Source organism: Cetorhinus maximus, chromosome 20 (assembly GCF_964194155.1).
Source record: "Cetorhinus maximus chromosome 20, sCetMax3.hap1.1, whole genome shotgun sequence".
NCBI classification, from domain to species: domain Eukaryota; kingdom Metazoa; phylum Chordata; class Chondrichthyes; order Lamniformes; family Cetorhinidae; genus Cetorhinus; species Cetorhinus maximus.
Window position 1 is genome coordinate 48,097,719 of NC_135898.1, and position 26,802 is coordinate 48,124,520.

The window sequence follows — 26,802 nt, forward strand, 5'->3', positions numbered from 1 at the left end:
TTCCAGCATTTTCCAATTTTATTTGTTGAAGAAGAGGAAACTTCTCTGCTCCAACCATTGTATTTGGTTTCACATCTGCCAGAGCGTATGGAAATGTTCACAGATTGCACTGTTAAATGCTTTATGATTTACCTGTTTGTTTTGCACTTTCTTTACTTTCAATGCTTATATCTTTGTTGAAAGGAATATTCACTGTTAACTGGAAAAGTCCATCAGAGTCCGTGCTTGTGGTTGCTGACTTTATGATTATGGTATTTGACTGTACCTTTTGCTTCATGTACAGGTGCGTGCCCTTAGATCCACTGGATTATTGTAACTTTGGCAAAGGCTGTGACTGCAAACATCAGTCTGCAGCACTGCACCAGGACCAGCTTTCGTCACCTTGTGAATATATTTTTCTAAAACTCGCATTTTAAATACAAGCGGATTTCCAGTCATGTATTGCTCTTCCAATAAAGTTATGACAAACATTTGTGTATAAATATTCTTACAGTTTTAATTGTTGAATCAATTTTGTGGGTCTGGCCAACTATAGAAGGAAGACAAATGTTTAGTAAAAGAACCGTATCATTTTTTTACATTGTCACAGAATGTGATATCAGGATGGTAGAAGGCAAACCACATCATCTTTTTTCATCTTGCAATCCTAGCTTCCCATATGAGTTGTGTCGGGAGTTGTCAGATCTGCCATTAATTAATTTGTATTAATCCTGCAGCAAAAGTGTCACAAAGAACAATCTCCTTTAGTGCCGTACAGATTTAACAAGAGTAAAGAAAAACTTAAAGCACCAAACACAATACACACAACAATTTGTGCCTTTGGGGTCCATGTGACTATTATACTGCACCTTGTTTTCCCACCTAAATACATAATCAGAATCCCTTGATCCAGTCATATAAATTTACTCTATGAAGTTCCTTTTCTATATTTCCCTTGTTGAAAATTTAGCCACAAATAACAGAAGGTGCTGCCTGTGACTCTTGCCCTCTGACATTTGTATGTGTAAGTTCCGTAGCTCTTTTGTCACTGCTCTTAAAATGGAAGAAACAAAGCACATGTCGCCATTCGCCCCGAAATTGAGTGGCACCATATAAAATAGGATTCAGAGCTGAGTTGGTGAGTGTAAAGGTACAGACCCAGAAAAACACGGTGGGGGTGAGGAACACCTTTTTAAAGTTCTGTGCTAGAATCAAGAAGATAATTAGATAAATAGGTGTCCACATGATAAAGAAAGATATCATGAGTATCAGGAGAGTCCGGAAGAGCCAATATTCCTGTTTGGAAACTCGAATTTGTTGTTGGTCAACTGAACACGTCCTGCTGGCCTGCAATCTTTTGCTGGCGGCTTTGGTAATCTGTGTGTGGAAGAGATCATATAATTACACCATCAAAGAGTTAAAGGGAAATCTTACACTCAATGTATGGTTACAAACACTATCCATGTCTTCTCATTCAAATAATGTTATTGACACCAATAGTGTTATTACAGTTACACTAATATCACAGGTCTTGCAAACAGGGCAACATTGAACAGTGCCACCTCATTCTCATTTGACAAGTCACATTCAATTTCTTCTGAAGCACAGTGAGTATTCTTAGAATCAAAGGAAACCAAAGTACAGAATGCATGATCATTGTATGATGTGCCTGCATGCCACTGTAATGTAAAGGTGCTCAGCAGAGCAAGGGTTAACGTGGGGCTGGAGAATAGCACCACCCACAGTATTGGGAATAGAGTCACATGGTAATAGACTGAGAGAACGGTCTAGACAGAAAACTCTGGAACCAGCCTGCATGCAGGTAACAGCACTATGCATGATACTAGCCTGGGATCTGTAAATAGTTGAAGGTTAACAATAAACTGATCATGTTAAAATATACAAGTCTCAAGATTTAATCACTGAGACATCTAAAGAACCCATAATACAACACGGTGACAGCAGTGGGATATCACCACTATCAGCATAGTGCACTGCGGTTGACAGTGGTGATCGCTTCTACAAGATGTCACATCAGAGATAGTACCATAATCCGACATGGTGATCCAGAGTGATATGAAAGGTGGCAGCTAGATGCATAACCCCAAAACAGCATCACAAGGTATGAAAAACTAGAAGCAACTGAAGCCTAACTAGAGAGATGCGTACCTAAGAAGAAAACTTGAAGAAGCTTCACTACATACTTGAAAGTGAGGAATCCATCAGAATGAATGGAATCCATTACAGAAAATTGCAAGAGCCTGAGTGACACAGTTCATGAGATGGTGAGTGAAATGACAAACAAATGTAGCTGTACTTACGTTTTAGAATAGGTGGCAGTCTCAAGGGCCCAGCATCCAGAGGGCAGCTGGAAGACAGCTGCAGTTAAAAAAAAGTTTAAAAGACTGGCAGAGTTAAATAGAGAAGCCTGAAGAGCATAGTAAGAAGAAAAGAAAAAGACTGCAGAGTTTAAGAAAAAATGGCTGCTGCTCTGAAGATTTTTTTACAATGGCAATCAATGCATAAAGAAGTGCTGTCCCTACAAGTTTTCAAAAAGGTGCCCTGATCGGACCTTGAGCCCATCAAAACTCCCAAAGCATTCAAAAAAAATGGAACTTGCAGAGTTTGAAAAAAAGAAAAGAAATCACTGCAGTGGCTTTAAAAAAAATGAAAAGTTTAAAAGTTTAAATAAAATGAGGTGGCCAATCACCATTGAGCCTGCCAAAAGTGCAGGAAATTCACTACAAAGAAAGCCGATAGCTGACGACAGCCTGAATGTAAAAAAAAGGTTACTGTACTCACAGTCGTAAAGAGGCAATGCAATTTAAAGCTGTAACTACAAGAAAACAACCATGGACAGAAAATTGGAAGAGACCCCAGAGTGAGGGCAACTCCACTGAGGCCAGCAAGATACCCCAGAGAGAGGGCAACTCCACTGAGGGCAAAAGGAGACCCCAGAGCGAGAGGACAACTCCACCGAGGGCAACAAGAGACCCCAGAGAGAGTGCAACAAAAGACCCCAGAGACATGGAAACAAAAGACCTCAGAGAAAGGGTAACAAAAGACCTCAGAGAGAAGGCAACAAAAGGCGCCAGTGTAGGAGCAACAAAAGACTCGAGAGTGAGGGCAGCAGAAAACCATAGAGGGAGCCAAAAGACCCCAGGGCGAGGGAGATAGATGGCAGTGCAGAGTGAGCAGATGGCTATGAATGAAGGAAAGCTATCTGAGGTACCTCAAGCAAAACAAAATGTGCACAAGGTGAATGAAGCTGTTCTACAGGAAAATGTTTGCATCAGAGCTGAACTGGAAGATTTGAAATGTAAAATTCAAACTCAGTATATACCTTTGAAAACACACAATAAACTGAAGTCTTCAATGAATCAAGCTGTTCGAGATCTGAACAAACAAATTTTAGAGATGACACAAAGGCAACAGGAGGAGATAACGACCTTCAATTCCACAGTTAGCAAATCAAAGCAGGAATTTAGAAAACTCAACCAAATGTACAGCCAGGCAAAACAGCAGGCAGAAAAGGCATGCAAAGAAATTGTAACCCTGAAAGATTCCTTGAATCATATGTGGCCATGGAAAGACATGAGCTAGAGGGGATGTTGAATATTACTTGAGAAAAAAGTTGTGTTGGAACTATCAGTAGCAATGAAATGATGCACTAAAGCTCAGATTGAGTTGGCAAGAGGTCAACAAGAAAATAAACTTTTGAAAGAACAAGTGATTGACCTTCAAGATCAAATGCAAAAGGAATGAATAACTATTCAGCAACATGAAGAAATGAAGACTGCCGTAAACAGCAGAATGGAAACATGGCAGAAGAAACTTGAAGCGACTCTATTGAATTACAGGAAAGCTCAAGATGAAGCAAATGAGCTTTGCAAAGAAAAGGAAAACCTGTTGACAGACCTTCACACGCTACAAAAATTCCTTACGTCAAAGTTTATTCTTCTGGAAAATTACAAAGAGAAGGAAAATGAATTTAACATCACTCTGATCAAACTGAGGATCCAATTGGCAGAGAAGACTCAGCAATGTTCTATATTCCAGGAGGAAGCTGAAAGCTACAAGAAAGAGACTGAAGAGCTGAAGAAGCAGTTGAATGGAAAAGAGGAGGCATTGAAAGGAAAAGCCATATAACTTTCTAAACTGTGAGAGCACAATGAAACCATGAGTAGCACAATTACAGAACTGAAACAAGACTTCACCGGAGACAGACCTGGCCAACAGTGAAACCAAAATGATAGACAAGGGCAAAGTTCTGTTGCACACAGAGAAAGTAAAGACAGAAATGAGATCAGAAAATGTAAATACGACAAGGAACTAGAAGAAGAAAAAGCACTAGATGCCTCAGAACCATTGAGCTGAATTAAAAGATTCGTAAGCTGCAAAACAATTTGAAAATAAAACAGCAAATAAATGTTTGGCTGAAATTGTGAAACAAGTGGAAATGAAGCTTCCATTTGCAAAACATCCATGTCAAGCATGAATATGGCAGACATCATGGAAAAAGAAAATTCGACTCAACTCTAGGAACAAACGGAATGCACATTCCCCTCAGAAGGAACGGGACAAACCCACAGTGTCCAAAAAAAGGAGACAGCTTGTTAATAAAGAGAAACGCAACTTGAAGGAGCGTAAAAAGCAAATCAAATGGGGATGACCAAGTACCAGAAACACAAAATACCACTACCATTCCTTCAAATGTGACAGACTGAGATGTGGAAGAACTGTCAAGACTCAAGACCATCAGATTTACAAAGTCAGAGACTTGAGATGGGGGAGCAGCGATAGCAAGTAAAGATTGCATTAAAAATTTACTCTGTTGGAAAGGAAAGTTTTCTTTGGAGAAGGGGGGAATTTTGTATGATGTGCCTGCATGTCACTGTAATGTAAAGTTGCTCAACAGAGCAAGGGTTAACATGGGACTGGAGAATAGAACCTCCCCCCATGGTATGATGTATAGAATCACATGGTAATAGACTGAGAGAACAGTCTAGAAAGAACACTCTGGAACCAGACTGCAAGGAGGTAACAGCACTATGCATGACAGGAACTATTTACAGATCCCCGGTTAAAGGTTAACCAGAACGGGTTCACGTTTAAATATACAAGTTTCAAAGTCTCATAATTGAGACATCTAAAGAACCCATAATACAACAATTCTCATTTTTATCAGGCCACACTTACGTTCCAGTAAGAATTTTTTGGGCTGGAGTAAACTGACTGAAAATCATTTTGGTTGTGCTGACTTAAGCTGTTATGATGGAGCTGATACCCCATATAAATACATGGCCAGGACTTAAATTTGTGTTGGTTCTACCAATTTTCTCCTCTTCCTTTTACCTCTGCTGATTGCTCACTCAACAAGAAGAGTATCAATGTCAAACCTGATCCTGCCCCCACCCAGTGTGCAAACGGACACATTAGTAGCAAAGGCAAACAATGCTTCGCGAGCACAGTAATTGTACTATCTGAGCTGGAAGCTTGGAAAAATCAGCAGAAAGATGATAATTTCTTTGGACCTGCTGACAACCTAAGAATGACTTTCAAAACTTTTGTTATGTTCCTAGTACACAACTAAATTCTAAAGTATAATGTATTTATGCTTTTTGACTTCTAAGCTCACTAAGAAATCCACCACAAAAACCATTCGTCATTAAATTAAACAAGTGTTTTGATAGAAATCTTAGATGTCTAAACACTTTAAATGTGACAGGAATTAGGTCAGTTGAATGAATAGCAGACACCTTTAATATCTTTGTGTAATTGATGATAACGATCAACCCTGGAATGGCGAAGCTCAGCAGGCCATAGGACACATCCCAGATGATCTCTTGCACAGTACTTGGCCACTCCAGTGTGCAAATCTGACACTCCTGTTTAAACATCAAAAACAATGCTTTACTTGCAAAGTGGATTTATTCCACTAACCGATGAACCTTAAGATAGACAATGATGAAAAATATTTACATTGAGACTACTATTGGTGCCGTGCAGCTATAAGCAGGCAAACTCACCTCAGCCTGCATAAGTTAATAATGACTACACTTAATGCAGGGAAGTGAGAAGAATATATTCAATACCAGTAGATCACCCATGGTATTACTGATGGATAATCCCAAGACCTGATCTCCAATTTCTGATACTTATTACAGTCTAAACTTGACAGTGGTCTGGTTTCACTGTAATGAAGTCAATTTATTGAAGCAATTCATCACATGATGAATGGAAAATATGAAATGTTACCAATACCAAAATACACACTCACTGATATGATGCCTATAGCACTTTTTATTTAATACTTTATAAAATGTATTTAAAAGCAAGCTACATTTCTGTTCTTCCCTCACCAATATTATTTTGTTATTTACATTGTAAAATATATTTCTGCCGTATCTCCTACAGTGGATTTGAAGTATTTACTGAAAAGTTAAATACCTTTATTTAATTCCTTATTATTTCCTCCTTACTCACCATAAAATTTTCTCAATTATTTACATGATTTATAAAAGTTATTGTTTCTCCCACTTCTTTGGGTGGGGTTGCAGTTCTTACTGAAACACCCTGCTGGAGCACTGAATCAAGGAGGTTTTTCCAGTAACCAGTACTTTAACTCAGTTCACTAACTGCGTGCAGCCTGAATTTAGCACTGAACAGCAATAAATAACTCCCTGTGTTACCACTGCAAATATCAGTCCTTTTCAATGACAAGAGAAACCTCAACCAATGGCAACCACTTAAAGATCGCCACGAAAATTGTTTGAGCAATTTGGTTGGTAGGTTTTGTGGTACTTAGCACTTGTGAGTGGCAACAGTTGAAAATAAAACAATTTGCTGGCTTTTAGTTTTTCTTACTTGTCCAATGAATGGAACTCAGTTTTTTAGTCTCTTCACGTTTAGCCAATGAGAGATTTGAGCCAATTAATATAGCTAACATAATCGACAAAGACTATTTGAGCTGATTTTTAGCCTTCAGACATTTTGAGCTATTCCTTATAAAGCACAAAGAAATATAAGTGAATAGCACATGTAAATTGAAGAGAGACAATTGAATTCATTGTTGAGTTAGGTTGATATTCATCAAACCACTGTTACTAATTAACCTGTGGGTACTGTTTTGTCATTAGTACCTGGGTAACAGAAGTGCCAGCTAGCAGCAATGATATGTCTTATCAGCTGCACATCAGTCTGTGTTCTGGCAGAGGTTGGTGTGTATTTAAACACAGGCCTAAAGCTCAAGTCATCAACATCCAAATGCCAGTGACACTTTTAATGTTCCTGGAGAAGTTACAGTCCTGTCAGGTCTTTAACATTAAACATGTAAAAACAGCCAAACTACCCACCTAGCATCTTATTGTGGTTCACTTTTATAGTTTAAAAACATGGCTTTACACTGGCTGCAATCATGCTGCCAAATTTGAAAGCAGTTTCAATTGTAACATGAACAAAGCTATATTGTTGTTTCTGAATCGATGCAATTTTTACATGTCAAATCAATGCACAAGCTTCAGAGTTTTATTTTACAATTCAGTGAAACACCTCAGGTTGAATGTGTCTATGAATACTAGTTGTTGTATAACTGTCCTGTTAAATCATCTTACAAATAAATATGTTACTGTGTCACTATAGCCAACATGAATGGGGGACAACCAATTGATCCCCAATTAATTCTGGATGGGCTCCTTCATATCATAGGCAACAGCATAAGTCTTAGGCCTGAAAAGGGTTAGTCGGGTACTCAGAAACAATGGGCTGAATTTTACAGAGTGAAAGTGGGGCTGCTGTGGTCCATTGAAGCAGAATATCCTGTGTGTTGCACCACACTGGCCTGCAATAACACGATGGGTGTGCAGGCTCTGAAATCAGCAGCCCACCCACCATTTTGAAATTGATTATTAAAGGCCATTTAAAGCAGTTAGCAGTCTAATTGACAGTAATAATACCTTCCCAAAACGATAATAAGGTGGGTGCTCATGAAGCACACCCAGTGGGAAGCTCGGTTTTTTCCATGTTCTACTGAAAGGACGGATTTCAAGGCTGGAGGTGGGTCCATGCCTGACTTTTTAAAAATTTATTCTTTGATGGGATGTGGGCGTCGATGGCAAGGACAACATTTGTTGTCCACCCATAATTGCCCTTGAGCTGAGTGGCTTGCTGGGGCCATTTCAGAGGGCAGTCAAGAGTCAACCACATTGTTGTGGGTCTGGAGTTAGATGCAGGCCAAACCAGGTAAGGAGGGCAGATTTCCTTCCCTAAAGGACATTAGCAGGAGAAGCTGCTGACAGTTATTTCGTTAGGAAATCTTCATAAACCTCTAAATATAATTGGAGCTATCCCTCAGTGGAGTGTCCAGAAATGTGTTGATCCTATCATTTTTCATCACTGCAACTCTTGTGCTGAAGAACGGTGTCCACTATGGGATCTTTGGGAGATACACCTTCCAGTGAGGAGGAGGAGGAGATGGAGGTGGCCTACTGTCCAGGGATAGGAACAACATGATTTGGAGGAAGGTGGCCAAGCTGCTGAGAGTGAGAAGCTGTGGAAGGGAGACAACAGCAAGCACTGGGAGTCACCTGCCAGTCATGTTTACAGAGTGCAAGTGTCATATTTGCAGCTTACAGTGTCAACACAAGCCACTGTAATATCCCTATGTGATATGCTTGCCCCTGAGATAGCCTCCAATTGTGTGGGTGACCACCCGATGCCTGGGCATTAAAAGTCACAGTGGTGCTGAATATTTCCACCTCTGGATCACTTCAGGCTGCCTGTGGAGACCTGAGTGGGATCACCCAGCCTGCAGCTCATCACTGCACAAAGCTTTTCACAGATGCCATGTTTCACCATTTCTTCCATTACGGACAACAATTGTCAACTGGAAAGAGACTGAGGCTTTGTGGCCATGGCTAAATTCCCAAGGGTGCAAAGAGTCATTGATTGCACCCAGGCAGCAATCGAGGCACCAGCAGCGCAGCCAGGGGCATATAAAAACCACTAGGGGTACCACTGCATCAATGTATAGATAGTGTGTGACCACCAACAACAAATCATGCAGCTTTGTGCAAGGTACCCAGGGAGCAGCCACTGCTCATATATCCTCAGGCACTCCCAGGTGCCAGGGATGCTCACAGGCCTCAATGTATTGGATGGATAGCTGCTTGATGTTAAAGGTTATCCCCTCAAGAAGTGGCTGATGACTCCTGAGGTTCAGATGCCTCGACAGATCAGATGGATCGCTCCAATATGCACCAGCCAGGGTCTCTGTCATGGTCTGCTGTGTGCTACACGACCTGGCCATTCAGAGAAGGGAACCCCTTTCAGAGGATGAGTCAAGGGAGATGGCCCATTCCTCTGATGAGGACTCAGAGGAAGAGGAGGCTAAGCCACAGCAGGCAGATATTCAAGCCTCTCCCAGGGAAGATCTTGATGGCTTTGAGACACAGATAGCTCTCATCATGAGATGATTCCAATAGATGAGTCCCACAGCTTTAACAGAATCATGGCCAGTGGTTACTTCTCTGTGCTCCTCTATTACATGAAGTGCGATCCCTCATATGGGCAACGTCAACCAGCCAAATAAGGTCAAATGCCAGGACACACAGAATCACATAATCAAATAAGACAACCAATTGATTCCTTCTCCATACGTACAAACACATATTTTATAAATGAATGCAGCCAGGTAAAATGTGAATAACACCAATCATTTGTATACACAGAAAGGCAGAAAAATGTGCACATTTCACAAATGATGCAGACACTCATGCACCCATTGTGACTAATGTGGGTTTTTTTGAATCTTTTCCAGATATTGTGGCATGGCACTCCCCCCCTGGCCACCTGCTGTGTTTGAGACAGGTTGCTGACCATTACGTCCCCTTGTCTGAGTTAATTTTGGTGGCCGTTCTCTGGTCATGAGGACGTGAGGGCCCAGCATGGTGGGAATCTCCTGCAAAGTGGAGCATGCCCATCTGTCAATGTGGCACTCGATGGTATCTGTGCTAATGACAGAAGTGCGGAGGAAAGGCTGTCCCCATCAGAAGCACCCTAAGAGGTGCCCCCACAATGGCATCAGCTGCTGCTCACCCTCCGGCATGAGGTCTGTTTGGTCCCACCACCCCACTTTCCAGAGCGGGGCTGGAGCTGGATGTGTCTCCAGGCTCCTTATCCCCTTCTCATCCTGGCTCTTGGCCCCTGAGCTGAGGGACAAAGGCGATGGAGTGTAGGCCAGAATGCATTCCCACTATTGCTTCAGTGAGCTGCTGGGTTTGGCCCTCCATGACAGATGCCAGGCTGCCCATGGAGGAAGTCATGTGTTCTGTCGAGTTGGTAATTGCAGTGCTCATAGTCTGCAAGGACTCCTCCAACGTCCATGCCAGTGCACACAACCCCTCTGGTATCTCTGTCACATCTTCATGAACTTCACGCTGGACAACCAGCATCTGCCACCTAACCAACGACTCCAGAGGCTCATCATCAGACTGGGACGCAGCTTCTTGGTTGCATCCACCACTCCACCGACTGCCAGAGGCCTTCTCCATCTCAGTCTCCAGCAGCGGCACATGTGAATGTGATGCGCTTTCACCAGTTTGTTATCCGTTACTGCCGACGATGCATACCCCCCACCCCCCGAGGTGCCTGTATCTGCACTGGTGCTGGGTGCAGAACAAGGGTGTGACACTGCACCCTGAGGCTCCCTCCTTTACCTCAGAAGTTAATGCGGGACTCTGAGGGCTAGCAGCAGCTGCTGTGATGTTGCACCTGTGTAGAAAACAAAAGTAAGCAGTGTTAGCGGCATTTTCAATCTTCAAGGTGAGTGCACTATGCTCAACCTTCCTCATTAAAACCTCTGGAACCATTGTGAGATGTGACTCGGTGTTTGGACATTGCATCTTTGAAAGTTCATTCACACCTTCTTCTTCAATGCATGAAAGTTTTCAAAGTCACCAACCATCAATGATTCATTCCTGTCAACTTTTCAATCCTCATGCACCCTCCCCTCCCTAATCCTCTTAACACGTTTGTTGGTATTATAAAAATGTTCCCTTGCAATCTCACCACCCTAGGGCCTTCCCCCTATCTCGCCCTGATCAATGGCCCGATTCCAGTCATAGTCAGCCACTTGCAGCTCCTCCTCCTCAATGGGAGTAAATATGGCTAGGTTTGGCATACTGCCTCCGGTTCTGTTTCTTTCCTTGGCATTTGTGCGCCCTCTTCTCCTGCAATTAAAAAGGGACATTGTGATGATGATGATTCTGTGCTCCAAACATTCCCTCACATCTCCAGCCAATATCAACTCTATCAGCAGCACACTTTTCTCAATGTCCTCTGCAAACTAACTGGTGTGGTAATTCCCCACCACCACCACCACCCCTTCATAGCGCCCGTTGCCATGCAGCGTGGCATGTGTGCATCCTGCAGCCTTACACACTTGGGTAACACGCCAAGACAATCCCACAATGGAGCCAGCACATGTATTTCCATCTCTAGAATGGTGGCACACTCACACGGACATTGTGCATTTCCAGCACTGAAGCCAGGATGGAACCTGGCCTCAAGGCTGCTCACCCCCCCGCTGCGACTTCCATCCAGCCTGTTTTGGTCAAGCATCAGCAGGAACGAGGACTTCCCACTGATCACTCACAGCCTGGAGGAGGACTCACAGGGAGTCATCATCGAACCTTGGGGGCATCCTTGATCTTTTTTGTCCTCCCCAGCTCCTGGCTCCATACTCTCAGCCATCTGTGGAGAGAGACAGAGAGTTAACAACCTGATATTCAATATCTCCATAAATACTTGCTATTCATCAGGGGAATAGCTCAGCTACATTCTAATGTTACTTTTTCTCTGGCAAAGCTGCTGAATGCTTCCCAGCTATAAGAACAGTCATACATATTTATAAATAATCACTTACCTTCTGCAATTGTTTAAATAAATTCAAATTCACCAACACAACATTCTGCATTGCAAAACCTGTTTCCTGGTTCACCTGACACAGCCCTGTGCTGGGGTTCCTTTAAGTGAGTGGCAGTGACCTCCTCCTGAGTCACAACCTGCCGCCTCTGTACCTGGACTTCATTGTCAATTGGGCACGCTGCCCGCCAACTCATGAAGCTGTTGGCGAGATCCATTTGTCCTGTCCCCATTGATAAAGTTGCTTCATGTGAAGGGTTGTACCATCATATGTACTACCCAGAGCAGAATTAACTCTCAGAAAGCTGCAGAGGCAAGAGACAAGACTTTGCACATTGTCAACAAGATGCAATTTAGTAACTGGGCTTTAATTTCTATCCATGCATGTATTTACATATTTTAGCACTTTCACCACAAGAAAACATTTCAAAATAATCTGCATTTAATGTTTAATAAAATGTGAGATTTTGTGACTTTTTAGTGGGAATAAAACCATGGATGATTAAAAAGACCTTTTGGATTATGCATGTCAAAAATACTTGTAGGGAAATGAATGCGTCTGAGTTAATGAGTCATTGAATTCAAGTATGTCAAACAATTCACAAATTGAGTTGTTATGAAATAGACCATGTCACTGAGGTGATAAAGACTATGGCCCCTCCATTTTTCTCACTCCCCTCTCTATGGGGAACAGTGGAAATGGTTGTTTCTACAAAAGGGATTGGGGGTGTGTGCAATGTGCCTCAGTCATGTCCACCTTCCTCTTCCAGAAGTTGATGCCTATAAATTAAAACAGAATGTTGGAAGAAAACATCAACTCACTTAGCACAGGGAGAGAAAACAGGCTCATATTTTGGATTTTTCATGCTAATTTGATTTTTCCCTTTTTAAATCTGGATAGACTTTAATGTATTTCTAGAGTTTTCAGTGTTTATTACAGATTTGCAGCATTTGGATTATTGTAGCCCTCCACTAAAACCAATGATTTTCCATTCTCACAGAAAAATGGACAAATTCTTATTCAACCCCCAAAACACCACTAACAATTCTGGGACCCAATACAATAAAAACTTGAATTTGACTTAGTCCAACACAGTAATCCAGTTGTCCTGGCAACAGCCACTGGTTTGGATCCCTGCTACAGACATATGAACATAAGAGCTAGGAGGAGGAGTAGGTCACTCGGCCCTTTGAGCCTGCTGCGCTGTTCAAAAAGATCATGGATGATCTGACTGTAACCTCCTGCCTACCCCTAGTAACCTTTCATCCCCTTGTTTATCAAGAATCTATCTATCTCTGCTTTGAAAACATTCAAAGACTCTGCTTCCACTGCCCTTTGAGGAAGAGAGTTTCAAAGACTCTACCCTCTGAGAGAAAACATTTCACCTCATCTCTGTCCTAAATGAGGGACCCCTTATTTTTAAAGTTACCCCTAGTTCTAGATTCTCCCACAAATGGAAATACCCTCTCCACATCCACCCAGTCAAGACCCCTCAGGATCTCATATCTTTCAATCAGGTTGCCTCTTACCCTTCTAAACTCCAGCGGATACAAGCCTAGCCTGTCCAACCTTTCCTCATAAGACAACCACCCATTCGAGGTATTAGTTTATCAATCCTTTTCTGAATGGCTTCTAATGCATTTACATTAAATAAGACACAGATAAGAACAAAGTTAGCCGAGCACTTCTGCTTCAGAGGTCATCAGTTCCCGTCACCAACAACCTAAAAGCAATAAAATGTTTGGGATTGTGGAATTCACCAATATATACAGAGTTTTTAATGTAGAAAATTAGCCCAAAGCACTGCACAGAGGCTTAATCAAAATCTGTAGTTTACTTCAAGAAATTAAAGAGTTTCGAAGTGACCAGAGAATGGACAGGTCAGGATTGGTCCGCTTGTTTATCTTCAACAACAGTAAATGTTTCTGCGTTGATGTGGAAGTTTTCTGAAAACGAGGCAGGAAAAAAAAATGGCTTAAATCTACAGGTTAAATTTTGCTTCGTGTTTGACAGATTCGTTAGATTGGTCTTACCTCGTCTTTAACATCAATGGTGATCACCTTAAAATACATGCAGAGGGGCAGAGATGTGAAGGCGGAGAACAGCCAAATGGTCAACACAACTGCTATCACCAACTTGCAATGCAGCGCAGCTCTTAGGCGCATTTGGAGAATGGAGATAGACCGCTCGATGCTAATGACAGCTAAAGTGATAATGGTCACACTGCCACTCATGCTCATAACATAGACAAGAGCGTGACACGCAAAGGATCCAAGAGTCCATGATTCAGTCCAGCGAATGGTGATAATGACTGGAATGACCCCCACGAACACAATGTCTGCCAAGAAGAGATTCAGCACAAAGCACTGAAAATTGACGAGTTTCTTGCCCTTGAGAATGAGCGCGATCATGCATGCATTGGTCAGCAAGGAGATCAGGAAAACCAACACAAGGACGGCTGTCTCGATGCTGGCAGTGAGCATTTGGTCGGAGGACCTGAATTGAGAAAAGTACGTGAAAACGGACCCGTTCACCGCTTCGCTTCTGGGTGCATCAAAGAAACGAAATCCCATCTTTGGCTTGCTATGCACAGCGTTATACCTGTGCACAATTCTAGAAGTGAAACCGGCAAATATTGCCTCGGAAGTGACAAAGTTCTTCAGGTCCGTCCTGAATTAAGATCAGAAGAGCTGCTCTTTCGATTGGAATCCGGACAGTTTCAACTGATAAATCTACCAACACTGCAGCTCAAAATATCATGAGCACGATTCCCAAGAGTTTTTTTTAATGGATAATATTTCATATGCTAGTTCTTAGGATATTGCCTTCATGCTAATGCCCAATGAGGAAGTAAAAGTTGAAATAATCATAAATTAACTTGACAAACAGTGAGTAATCTGTTCATCATATTCATTAAGGATTATGACCCCCGATTGATAAGAGGCCTTTCCCTGGCTCTTACCCATTTAACTAGAGCCGCCCAGTAACATTTGAATGATGATATAACCCATCAGGACCTGCTTGTATTTATAGTCAAAACTTAACAGCAATAAACCATGAATAAAAGGTCACGGCTTGAACTTTTAGAATACATTACAAGATACAAAGACATCCTCAGAGTCTTTCCACGCTCGTTATATCTGTGTTCGTCCTCTTATTGCACTCACTGACTGCATGTGCAGGACATTAGCCCGTATATGGCAGGTTGTCCTTGATAAATGTTCCACTGGGGGTGGAAGGGCTTAATTGTAGTTGTATGAATGATCAGTCCGCCTGTCATAAAAAATCTCTAGAAGTTCTAGGCATGGGAACTGCAGCCTCAAGATTGGACCTCGCTAATTATGATTGCTTATGAACTCTGCATAAAATTGTGGCTCGGGCTTCTGACAAGGGTACAGGCCTCGCACAGTAAACATTGTTCAAATCATTTGAAACATAGAAAATGCTATTGCATTGGTTATGTTTATAAATGTTTTATTTTTAATGTCATTCTTCTGTTACACTCAGCTAATAACTGGTCATCGTTGTGGGAAAATAAGGATGTCAGCCATAGTGATTTGATTCCATCCCTTCCTCCTTCCTTTTATTGGCAAATTTTGCATGGGTTCATGTTTGGTTTGTTGCTTTAATAAATCCTTAGTAGTTATTCACTCCTCTCTTTTATTTATAATGCCCTACCTCTAAATGTTGTTGTGTGGCTGATTCAAAAACCATACATTGGCCCTGTGATCTGCATATAATACCTTCATTTTGAGCCAAGGTAACAACTGATTTTTAAAAAAAATCCCATCAAGTAAATTCCAGGAAAGTCAACAAGTAAAGGGAAAGGGTGAAAATAAACCTAACACTGAAAGTCAATGGTTTGTCTCCCTCGTGAAAATTGGATGGAATCGTAGAATGCTAACCCAAAATATTGATAATAAATCTCCAAATCCCCTGCTCCTCTATGACAAGAGAAAATGAAAAGTACTCAGCTCTCTTGGAATAGAGAGCCTCGGTAACCTCCATTTTGAAACAGACAGCAAACTGGGAGATGCTACAAGTATTGCCAACTCTAAAAGCTGCCCATGCATTAAAGTCCATCAACACGGTCACATACACAACCACTGCAATGCTGTCCTGGTCCTGCTCTGAATTTGCAGTTATTCCTGCAGCAGGTAGCAGATTTCATTGAGGACCTCGCTGTCCTTAATGAAGCACCAACATCATACTGTTCCTATCTGAGGTTCTAATGGGAGAATTACTCTCTGAGCACCCTTGGCAGTTATGGCCTCCTGCCGAAAGCCCTTCTCCCCATCTTTCTCCTTTCTCTTCCAGCAGCTTGTCTGTGTTGCCTCTGCTCATTCGCCTAGTTGCAGGGAAATGCAAACTACTGCATCATGGTCCATGAGCAAGTGGTTTGTGTAGAATCCTTGAAGCCAGGACAAAGTTCTTCAGCAGGTACTCAGCACTCTCCATAGACTTCAGCAACTTTAAACAAATCTCAAAACCACCAAACACCCCTATAATCAGAGTAACAGCGAGTAGAAATCACTCTTTGACTAATCTGAACATAGTTGATGATTACTTCATAAAGCATTGTTGATGGTAGTGGGGAGGTGGTGTTCCTTCCTGCTGCTAAACATGTGCTCAGCTAAGTGTGCTTAAGTGACTGTGTTAAGCTGGAGAATTGAGCTTTAAAATGACAGTGCTGCGTCAATCCAGTGTAACATGTTGATTGATAGTACAATCTGCCTTTTGTGCCTACACTGTATACTTCCAACAGACATTTCCTGCACACGCACTAACACCCTCACCCATGGCATCCGGCAGAGTGTGCATCAGAAATGTGAGTGAATAGCTGATGCTGAATTTTGTGGCTAAATTGGCACTCAAAGCACCAAAAAATAACTTTCACTAAGAAGCCGAATTTTGCAGATAAATATTGGCACAAAAATTGGCAGTTGGTTGATAGTGAAGAGGATTGCTGTTGTTTCCAGAATGATATCAATGGTTTGGTTGAGTGGGCAGAAAAGTGGCAAATGGAATTCAATCCAGAAAAATGTGAGGTAATGCATTTGGGGAGTGCAAACAAAGCAAGGGAATACTCAATAAATGGGAAGTTATTGAGAGGGGTTGAGGAAGTGAGAGACCTTGGAGTGCATGTTCACAGGTCTTTGACAGTGGCAGGGCAGGTGGATAAGGCGGTAAAGGAAGCATATGGAATGCTTTCCTTTATTGGGTGAGGTATTGAATACAAAATCAGGGATGTAAGGATGGAACTGTATAAAATGCTGGTTAGGCCACAGCTGGAATTGTGTATACAGTCTGGTCACATTACAGGAAGGACATAATTGCTCTGGAGAGAGTACAGAGGAGATTTACAAGAATGTTGCCAGGGCAAATTGCAGCTATGAAGAAACATTGGATAGGCTAGGGTTGTTTTCCTAGGAACAGAGGAGGCTGATGTGTGACCTAATTGTTTTGTGTTTTAAAAAACTGTTTCTCCCAGCCCAGATACAGAAGTAGAAAAGACAACAAAGTGGCAAGACCCCTGTGTGGGGCTCCCTCTCTCTCCATCCATCTTGTAAGCTTGGACCCTATCTGCTGTTTGACAATCCATGTGTCATAGGCAGAGATTATTTAAAGCACTTAACCCAGTAGCTACTGTCTCCAAAAGGACAAACAATTGTCTGTCTACATCTTTACACCGCCTTAACGCTGAAACCAGAAGGACCACCAGGCTAGCCTGGAACCATCCAAGTCATCAATCTACAAGATCCATATATCTTTAACTTTCATCAGACTCTAAAAAGTTCATCCTTCCACTCGGTAATTCATTGGTGTGTGTATGTAAACTTCAAGTGTGTGTGTGTTGTGTGTGTGTGTGTGTGTGTGGTGTGTGTGTGTGAATTTACTAATTTTCTTAGACCAGGTTAAGCACAATAAATGCAATCTTTTTTTAAAACTTACAGAGCTTATCTTACCCTTTTAAAAACCTGTTGCAATCAAACAAGGAGTGAGAAAAGAGCCATCCCACCCCTCCTTACCTGATCCTAACAATAGTAACAATAACAAATGAATAGCACATTACTAGGGTTATCTTTTAAGATTCACATAGAATCATAGAGTTATACAGCACAGAATCAGGCCCTTCGGCCCATCGTGTCCATGCCAGCCATCAAGCACCTATCTATTCTAATCCCATTTTCCAGCACTTTACCGTAGCCCTGTATGCTATGGTGTTTCAAGTGCTCATCTAAATATTTCTTAAATGTTGTGAGAGTTCCTGCCTCTACCACCCCCTCAGGCAGTGTGTTCCAGATTCCAACCACCCTCCTGGTAAAAAAAATTCCTCAAATCCCTTCTAAATCTCTTACCCCTTACCTTAAATCTATGTCCCTTGGTTATTGACACCTCCACTAAGGAGAAAGGTTTCTTCCTATCTGCCTTCTCTATGTCCCTCATAATTTTGTATACCTTTATCGCATCCACCCTCAGCCTTCCCTGCTCTAAAGAAAACAACCCTCGCTTATCCAGTCTCTCTTCATAGCTGAAACTCCAGCCCAGGCAACATCCTGGTGAATCTCCTCTGCACCCTCTCCAGTGCAAACACATCCATCTTACAGGGTGGCGACCAGAACTGCACACAGTGTTCCAGCTGTGGCCTAACCAGTGTTTGATACATCTCCAACATAACCTCCCTGCTTTTATATTCTATGCCTCAGCTAATAAAGGCAAGTATCCCATATGCCTTCTTAACCACCTTATCTACCTGTGCTGCTGCCTTCAGGGATCTATGGACATGTACGCCAAGGTCCCTCTGATCCTCTGTACTTCCTAGGGTCCTACTATTTATTGTGTATTCTCTTGACCTGTTAATCCTCCCAAAATGCGTCACCTCACACTTCTCAGGATTAAATTCTATTCGTCACTGCTCTGCCCATTTTACCAGCCCATCTACATCGTCATGTAATCTAAGGCTTTCCTCCTCCTAATTATGACATGACCAATTTTCGTGTCATCTGTGAACTTACTGATCATGCCTCCTATATTCACGTCTAAATCATTAATATACACTACAAACAGCAAGGGTCCCAGTACCGATTCCTGCAGTACACCACCCATCACAGGCTTCCAATCGTAAACACAACCTTTGACCATCACCTTCTGCCTCCTGCCACTAAGCCAATTGTGGATCCAATTTGCCAAATTGCCTTGGATCCCATGGGCTCTTACCTTCTTGACCATTCTCCCATGCAGGAGGCATGTTTTGTGTAGACTTATTAAAAGATGAAGCCCATAAGTAACTGGGGGCTACCCCAAAGATACGCTGGGTACCGCCCCCCATAACAGACTGTCCAACCTCCAACCTCAATGAGCAACAAAAACCCCCCCTGCAGCACAGCCCCACTCCCGACCAACTGACCCTCCCACCCCCTGCCATACAATCCTACCCACTTACCTTATAAACTTACCTTCTCCCTGACTTCTGAAAGTAGCTGGACCTTTAAACTTACCTGATTTACAGCTGACTCAGATTCTGCAGCCCTCGACTAAAGGCCTCAGGAGTGCACTGCCCTACACAGTTCTCACTTGGCCTGAGTTGGAAGGTCGGGTGACAAAGGATTGGCTGGATTTCCAGGTAGGATACTAGGAGTGGAGTGGCAATCCAACTCAGATTCCCACTCCACTGAAGCTCAGGCCCAATAGATCAAAAATAGATAAGAGATGGCACGTATTCATTTTATAACATATTTGTAATAACTAGAACCATATCCATTTGAACAGGGGAAGGTTAAAGAGAGACCTAATAGAAGCGTTTAAAATTTTGAAAGGGTTTGATGGATTATTTCCACTTTCTGATGCCTTAGTAAGAAGAGGGCATAATCTCAGGATTAGTAGAAAAATAACCAGGATCTTACAAGACATTTGTTCATGTGATGGGGTTAATAAAATTTAGAACTCATTACCACAAGTAGCTCCTGAAACCGAGTCAGTCATAATACTTAAGATCGAATTAGATAGACACAGGAAAAGACTAAATGGAATGCCGTGTAGTTTAACTCTAGAGCAGCTTTAATTCACTGTTCCAGCTTTTGAACTGATCAGTTCTCATCAGTTTCAATCAATCTATAACTGTGTAAAGAAATATATAATCTTTTTCAATATTACTGTGAGATACTGTGAAGCAGGCTTGTGGGAGCCATGTGTATGTGTGTGTGTTTGTGTGACGAATTTTATTAAACTGAAGACAGTCAGGCTGCAAGGTTTAAATCATCAAAGGGTTAGGTGTCAAAGTAGGCATGTTGAAGTGGAGATGAACAAGCTAAGCTGGGATACAAGTAAATACAGCATGAATAGGAATTTGCATTAGGAGATAAACGAGGAGTTGAATTCTTAACTGTTGAATTTCAAAGAGAAATAAAAGGAAGTTTTACAACTGGCAAAGATAATAAGTGAATAAAGCAGGTATTAAGTTTATTTTTTCCCAAAAGTAGTGGCCAAGAAGACAACATGATAGATTTTTATATTCTGGGAAAGTCTCAAAAAAAGTTAAGAACAACGGACAATGGATTTAAGGATGAAAGGGGAAAAACATATTTAAGGAAGGATTGAAAGCTATATGGGTGGTGTGGCCATGTGATATCTTGAAGATTGTTCTGTACGAGGACAGACCTGTGAAATAGGCAGCCTCTGGCCACTCCAGAGAAGTGTTTGTTTGTTTTGGTACAAGCCTTGGATTTCTATTGTCGAGTGAGAGCGAGAGAGAAGCCTGTGAAATACCTCCCCCATAGAAACAGTGGGTGCCTTGCAGTAATACTACTGGATTTTTTTTATAGATTAAGCATCTATAGGGACTGTTGCCTGAAAAAGAGTGTTTATTTGTGAGTCTAGCTAAGCAGAAATCTTTTGGGAAATGTTACAAGACTAAATTTAACTGTATGTCTAAGTTTTTCTTTTCTTCTGTTAATAAATGTGTAAATTTAATATTTAAAATCTCCAAAAGTGGTAGCGGAATCTTTCCTTCTGACTTCAGTACACATACCTTCTTGTAATAAAAATACAAATTGCAAATCATTGTGGCAGCTTGATCAAGTTTCCCTTTGGGATTTGATCAGCCAGGCAATTACCACCTGCCATATCATAACAGCTGTTAGCTGTCAGAGGGACGTTGGTTCTCACTGAGCTGGGAAGATATCACATCTAATATGTATCCAAGTCCATCATGGAGTTTTGCTGTTGCCAGTTTTGTCATAGTCTTGGATGTTGTTCAAATTTGATCTATCATACTGCCACCTTTGGCCTTATCACTCTGATAACTGACAAACAGGTGAGAAAGATTCAGAGGTATTAGGGGCATGCACAGTCTGTCTAGAATGTTGGAATCTATACATCCCATGCAAAAATAATTCACTTTCCATCAACTGGATGTTGGACACACAGACAAACGTCTTGCAATATTTAGGAATCTCCAAACTAACAGCTAGCTGGAGTTTCAATTTGCCCAACATACCCTCTTGTCCTGGGAACACATCCTACCTAACCAAGTCCCATTCAATGATTGGAAGAACCATAGCTTAGTGGTGCCCAAAATGGACAGGGACACTGCTAGAGTTTAACCAGACACAATTTTGAAGTTTAGCAGCACAAATCATTGATAAGCTTCCCACTGTTTCTCATGCCAGCACAGCCCAACTGTTTATACATTGTCTTTTAGCTGAATGTGATGAATCACAGCTCCTGTTGATAGGGCTGCCTTCATGTGCCACCATTGAAATTGACATGTTGGTGAATCATCAACAATGCCTGGCCTGGATGCCAAATTACAGAATCTGCCCCATAGAATTAACTTGGTTCTAATCTCTCATTACGTGGCATATTTAGAGCCGGCTTGACTCCTTAGAGACCTCATTTACATCCCTCCCATTTTCCCACACAAGCAGAATTGTCAAAAGCTGTTCAGTGTTTGTTGAATTTGCCATAATAGGAGCAAACAATTGTGCAAAGACGCAACTTAAACCTGTTGACATTGTATGGCTAATGGGTAACCAGGGTAATAATCCTTCCTTCAAAAGGTGAATTGGGCTGATTATCCGTTGCCTGTTACTTAGAAGAATTTGTGGTTTTAATAACATTGTCTAACTTTGCAATAGCATCTTCATGTCACCTCCCATGTGTGTCAAATAAAGAGTTGTAAGGGCAGCCCACCTCACAGAAAACAGTGCTGGATTTGAATGGTTTTATTACATCCTATTGAAAAGGTTATCCACCAGAATAAATAGCACAGGTGCAGACTGCAGATGATGGTGCTCCAAGCTAATCTGCTGACTGCAAGTTTACAGATAAGGGTTTATGGATATTGTGCTGTAAATGTAAATATATTTAGGGATAGAAGAGGGTGGAGAAACACGCGTCTATCCCAGAAACAACTGGACAGGGCCTTGCTGAGGACCTGACCTTAACTTTGCAGAGGTTTATAGTCTTTACACAAGATCCTGCCAGAGTTTTAATGAGAAACATATGAAGCTGATTCTGCTCCAAGGTCCCAAAGTTCCCATCACCCCTCTCAGCTGCTGGGTTGCAGAATTTCAGCCTTCTTTTGATCCTGGTTCAATTCTCAGGGTCACCGGCACATCAATAGGGGTTGTGCGAAAGGGCGTTGTGGTGGTGGACTGAGGCCATTTTGGGTGCTACTTAGGACTTTGCCTCACAAAGGGAAGAGGCAGATAATTGCTGCCATGATCTGCCAGAATTCAAGGGGGCCTGTGGTGCGATGGGAAGATGAACAATTTTTTTTTCATTTGCTGATTTCCCAAGAAGCCAGTTTCCACAATTCAATTGTCTACTCTGCCTTAAAAAAATTAAATCTGGTGGAGCAATTAAAATGAGGGAGGCCAGAATGATATGAGCGTAGAGATCTCTGAGGGATGTGAGGCTGGAGGAGGTTACAGAGATAGGGAAGAGGTGAGGTCATGGAGGGACTTGAAAACAAGGATGAAAATTTTAAAATCAAGGGAGCCAATGTGAGTTAGAGAGCACAGGGGAGAGGGTGAACAGAACTTGTCGTGAGGTAAGACACAGGCGGCAGTTTTGGATGATCTCAATTTAACAGTGTGTTGAATGTGGAAGGCCAGCCAAGACTGCATTGGAATAGTCAGGTCTACAGGTAACAAAGAGGTAAGTCCTTACAGGAAATCTGGATGTGTACCTCATACACTTTTATATACTTCAAATTCACTTATATTGTAATAAAATTACCCAAGATACTAAAATGCTTATCCTTGTTTTCAAATCTCTTTAAGGCCTTGCCCTTCCTTATCTCTGTAACCAGCTGCAGCCCTACAAATCTTTGAGATATCGGGCTCCTCTAATCCTGGTCTCTAGAACATTTTAATTGTTCCAGCATTGACAGTTGTTCCCTCAGCTGCCAAGGCCCGAACCTCTGGAATTACTTCCCATACCTCCTTCCTCCTTTAAGACGCTCCTTAATACCTACCTCTAACCAAGCTTTTGGTCATCTGATCTGATATCTCCCTATATGGCTCTGTGTGAAATTTTGCCTGAAAAATCTCTTGGAATATTTTACTATGTTAAAGGTGCTGCATAAATACAAGTTGCTGTTGTTTCTATTTTTTCTATCAAAGTTAGCCAGTTGCAATGGAAATACTTATAGCTGAAACAGTCGTGTCGATATGCAGCAAGACCTGGACGATATTCAGGCTTGGGCTGATGTGTGGCATGAATGGTACTTGTGATTTAGGTGCTAGGCAATGACCATCTCCAACAAGAGAGAATCTAACCATCTATCCTTGACATTCAATGGCATTCCCATCCTTGAAATCCTCATTATCAACATCCTGGGGGTTACTGTTGACCAGAAATTGAACTGGACTAGCCATTTAAATACTGTGGCCACAAGAGCAGGTCAGAGACTGGGAATTCTGAGGTGAGTAACTCACCTCCTGACTCCCCAAAGCCTATTCACCATCTACAAGTTACAAGTTAGGAGTGTGATGGAATACTCTCCACTTGCCTGGATAAGTGTAGCTCCAGCAACACTCAAGAAATTCAACACCGTCCAGGACAAAGTAGCCACTTGATTGATACCCCATCCACCACCTTCAACATTCACCCCACCACCGTTGCACAGTGGCAGAAGTGTGTACCATTTACAAGATGCACTGCAGAAACTCACCAAGGCTCCTTCCACATCACCTTCCAAAGCTGCAACCTCTACCACCTAAGAAGGACATGAGCAGACACATGGGAACACCACCACCTGCAAGTTCCCCTCCAAGCCACACACCATCCTGACTTGGAACTATGTAGCCATTCCTTCACCATCCATGGGTCAAATTCCTGGAACTCCCTTTCTAACAGCACTGTGGGTGTACCTACACCACAGTGACTGCAGTGGTTCAAGCAGGTAACTTACCATTACCTTCTTAAGGGCAATTAGGGATGAGCAACCAATGCTGGCCTAGCCAATGATGCTCACATCTCATGGGAGAGAATTTTCCACTCACTGTGTGGGCACATGACCGACCCAGCCGAGCTTAAAATGATGCGTATTGACGTCAGGTGTGCATCCCAACGTCAACGCGCACTCGTGCGATATTTCGGTTGGCGGGCACTCTCCAGAGTCAGCAGCGCGCCCGCCAACAATTAAAAGGGTAATTGAATGAAATTTTTCACTGCCCATCCAACCTTACAGTTGGCGGGCATGCAAAAAGGCCAAGCGCCCTTTGCATTTTTTAGGAAACCTCATCCATGGGCAGGATGAGGTTTCCAACAGCAAATAAAAATAAAATAAAAAATTTAAAATTTAATTAATAACATGTACCTGCTCACAGAGTCACATGAGGGGACATGTTTTATAACATTTTAGAAATCTTTATTTTTAATTTTCAAAACTTTTCATCTCCCTGAGGCAGTTCTGTGCTTCAGGGAGCTTTACCAATGTGCACCTGCGCGCATGCGTGAAGTTCGTGCTCGCCCTCCTACCCCCCTCCACACAGGCAGCGCTAAGCACTGCCACTCGCGGTTCACGCTGGGTGGGTCTTAATTGGCTCGCCAGCATGAAATCGCGGTCCGGCCCCAATCGCGGGCAACGGTCAGCTTCCCGACGGCCCCTGCCCACCCCAGCCGAGCCCGCCCAACGAGGGAAAAATCCTCTCTATGAAAGAATTTTTTAAAAATCAGGCCTTATTTAGATCCTCATGGAAGCAGCCTCTTCAGGGCCAGTATTAATGCCTACTTGGGTAACCAATAAAAAACTGGCACTGGAGAAACATTTCTTGGTGTTCAAGAATAGCTATGACAGAAGAGAAATTTGTTATACCTTGAAAATTATCAACAACATTCTTTAAATTGCATGACGTGCAGTAAATTTCACCCTAATCCCGAATCTACTGACTTTCTATTTCTTAACTACATTTCTGAGAATTCTTCATTGACAAATGGAGGCATTAAATACACTCTCACAGGTTTACGAAGTAACTGAAACTATATGAAGGAGCACCTGGCTCACACAGGGACATGGTGTAAAACAATAAGAAATATTAGAAAGAGACATTTAAATTACAAAAGCAACAAACAATAAAAAAAGGCAAATGAGCCGTGAGATGCTCATTAATAACAACAAAACAGCAAACTGTCATTCACTGGGAATTACTCCACTCAAAAACACATTATGAGCATATCATTTTGCATTCATTAAGGTGCAAATGAGCTCACTGACAAATGGACTATTTCTCATTTTTAAAGTCCCTGTAAACATTGAATATTAGACAGCACCAGTTAAGCTAGATGCAGTTTAGAACTGCATTAACTTTGTCCTCAGCCTCAGAAGAGTATCCCTGACAACTATAACATGGCATTTCCATTTCCCACATCAGCAATCACTGGACGTACGATTACTTATGTATAAATATGGAAAATTTAAAAGGAAAAAAAACCTTGCATTCATATACGACCTATCACGACCACTGGACATTTTAAAGTGTTTTACAACCAATGAGATACTTTTTGAATGTATTGTATGTATGTAGGAAACATGGGAGTCAATTTGCAGAGAGCAAGCTCCCACAAATAGCAGTGTGATAATGATCAGGTAACGGGCCGAAACTTCCAACTAGTGTCAGAAAGAGATGGCCTGCAGGAATTAGGAGAAATAAATATATACTCACCTGCCCTTGAAAATTATGCTAATACTTCTGATCGCCAGAGCTGCTTGGGGCCGGCATCGACAGACTCCTCGCAGGCCCCAGCGAAGTGCAGCTCTGGCAGATTAAAGGAGGCCAGGCTCTTTTTTTATGGCACTTGCTGCCGTAAAGCGGGTAAGTTAAAAGGGCCAGGGAAATTAACAGGCCAGGTGAGTGACTAAGGTAAGTGGATAGGATTTGGGGAGGGTGGGGTTGTCGGGTGGAAGTTGGAGGGGTTGGGGGGGTTTGGAGGTTGAGGGAGTGAGGGGTGTGGGGAAGTGGGAGGTGTGGGGTTGGGGAGGGGTCGGAAATCTATGGGGATGGGGGTTGGTTATGATCCGAGGTACAGAGGGGTGGAGGGGTGTTGGAGGCCTGGTGGGGTTGGGGGGGAGTCAGAGGTCCAGGGTTTTCGGGGTGTTCGGGGTGTCGGAGGTCAGGAGTGGTCAAGGGTGGGGGGCCCAGAGGTTGGGGTGGAGGGGGTGTGGAGGCAGTCCTGTTGGGGGGGGCTTGGGGATGTGGGCGGAATCCTCTAGGGGGGGGGTTCAAGGTGTGGGGGAGTCCCTTGGGGGAAGGATGTGGGTGTTGGTGGAGTCCCATGGGGGTGTCAGGGGTGTGGGTGTGTCCCCTGGGGTCCGTCTGGGTGTTTGCAACAGTTACCCAGAAGTTAGAAGTTTTAATTCTTCTAACTTTTTCTGAGTAACTATTGGTGTAACA

General features: G+C 42.4%; 2 protein-coding genes across 4 annotated transcripts in view; one reads left to right on the forward strand and one right to left on the reverse strand.

The window, feature by feature from the left end:
- Positions 1-470, forward strand: part of rbp4 (retinol binding protein 4, plasma) — a 25,164-nt gene extending 24,694 nt beyond the window's left edge. For all 3 annotated transcript variants that reach the window (XM_078566017.1, XM_078566015.1, XM_078566016.1), the window contains exon 6: positions 284-470. In XM_078566017.1, the coding sequence (XP_078422143.1) occupies positions 284-297 (14 nt within the window). In that variant the 3' untranslated portion in view covers positions 298-470. The remainder of the gene's footprint in view (positions 1-283) is intronic.
- Positions 288-15,544, reverse strand: LOC144695088 (free fatty acid receptor 4-like). Its single transcript, XM_078566011.1, has 3 exons — positions 13,936-15,544; positions 5,739-5,867; positions 288-1,356 (listed from the first exon to the last, which is right to left on the reverse strand). Exons 1-3 carry the CDS (start codon positions 14,473-14,475, stop codon positions 946-948), a joined length of 1,080 nt encoding a protein of 359 aa, XP_078422137.1. The 5' UTR covers positions 14,476-15,544; the 3' UTR covers positions 288-945.
- Positions 15,545-26,802: the final 11,258 nt, after the last annotated feature.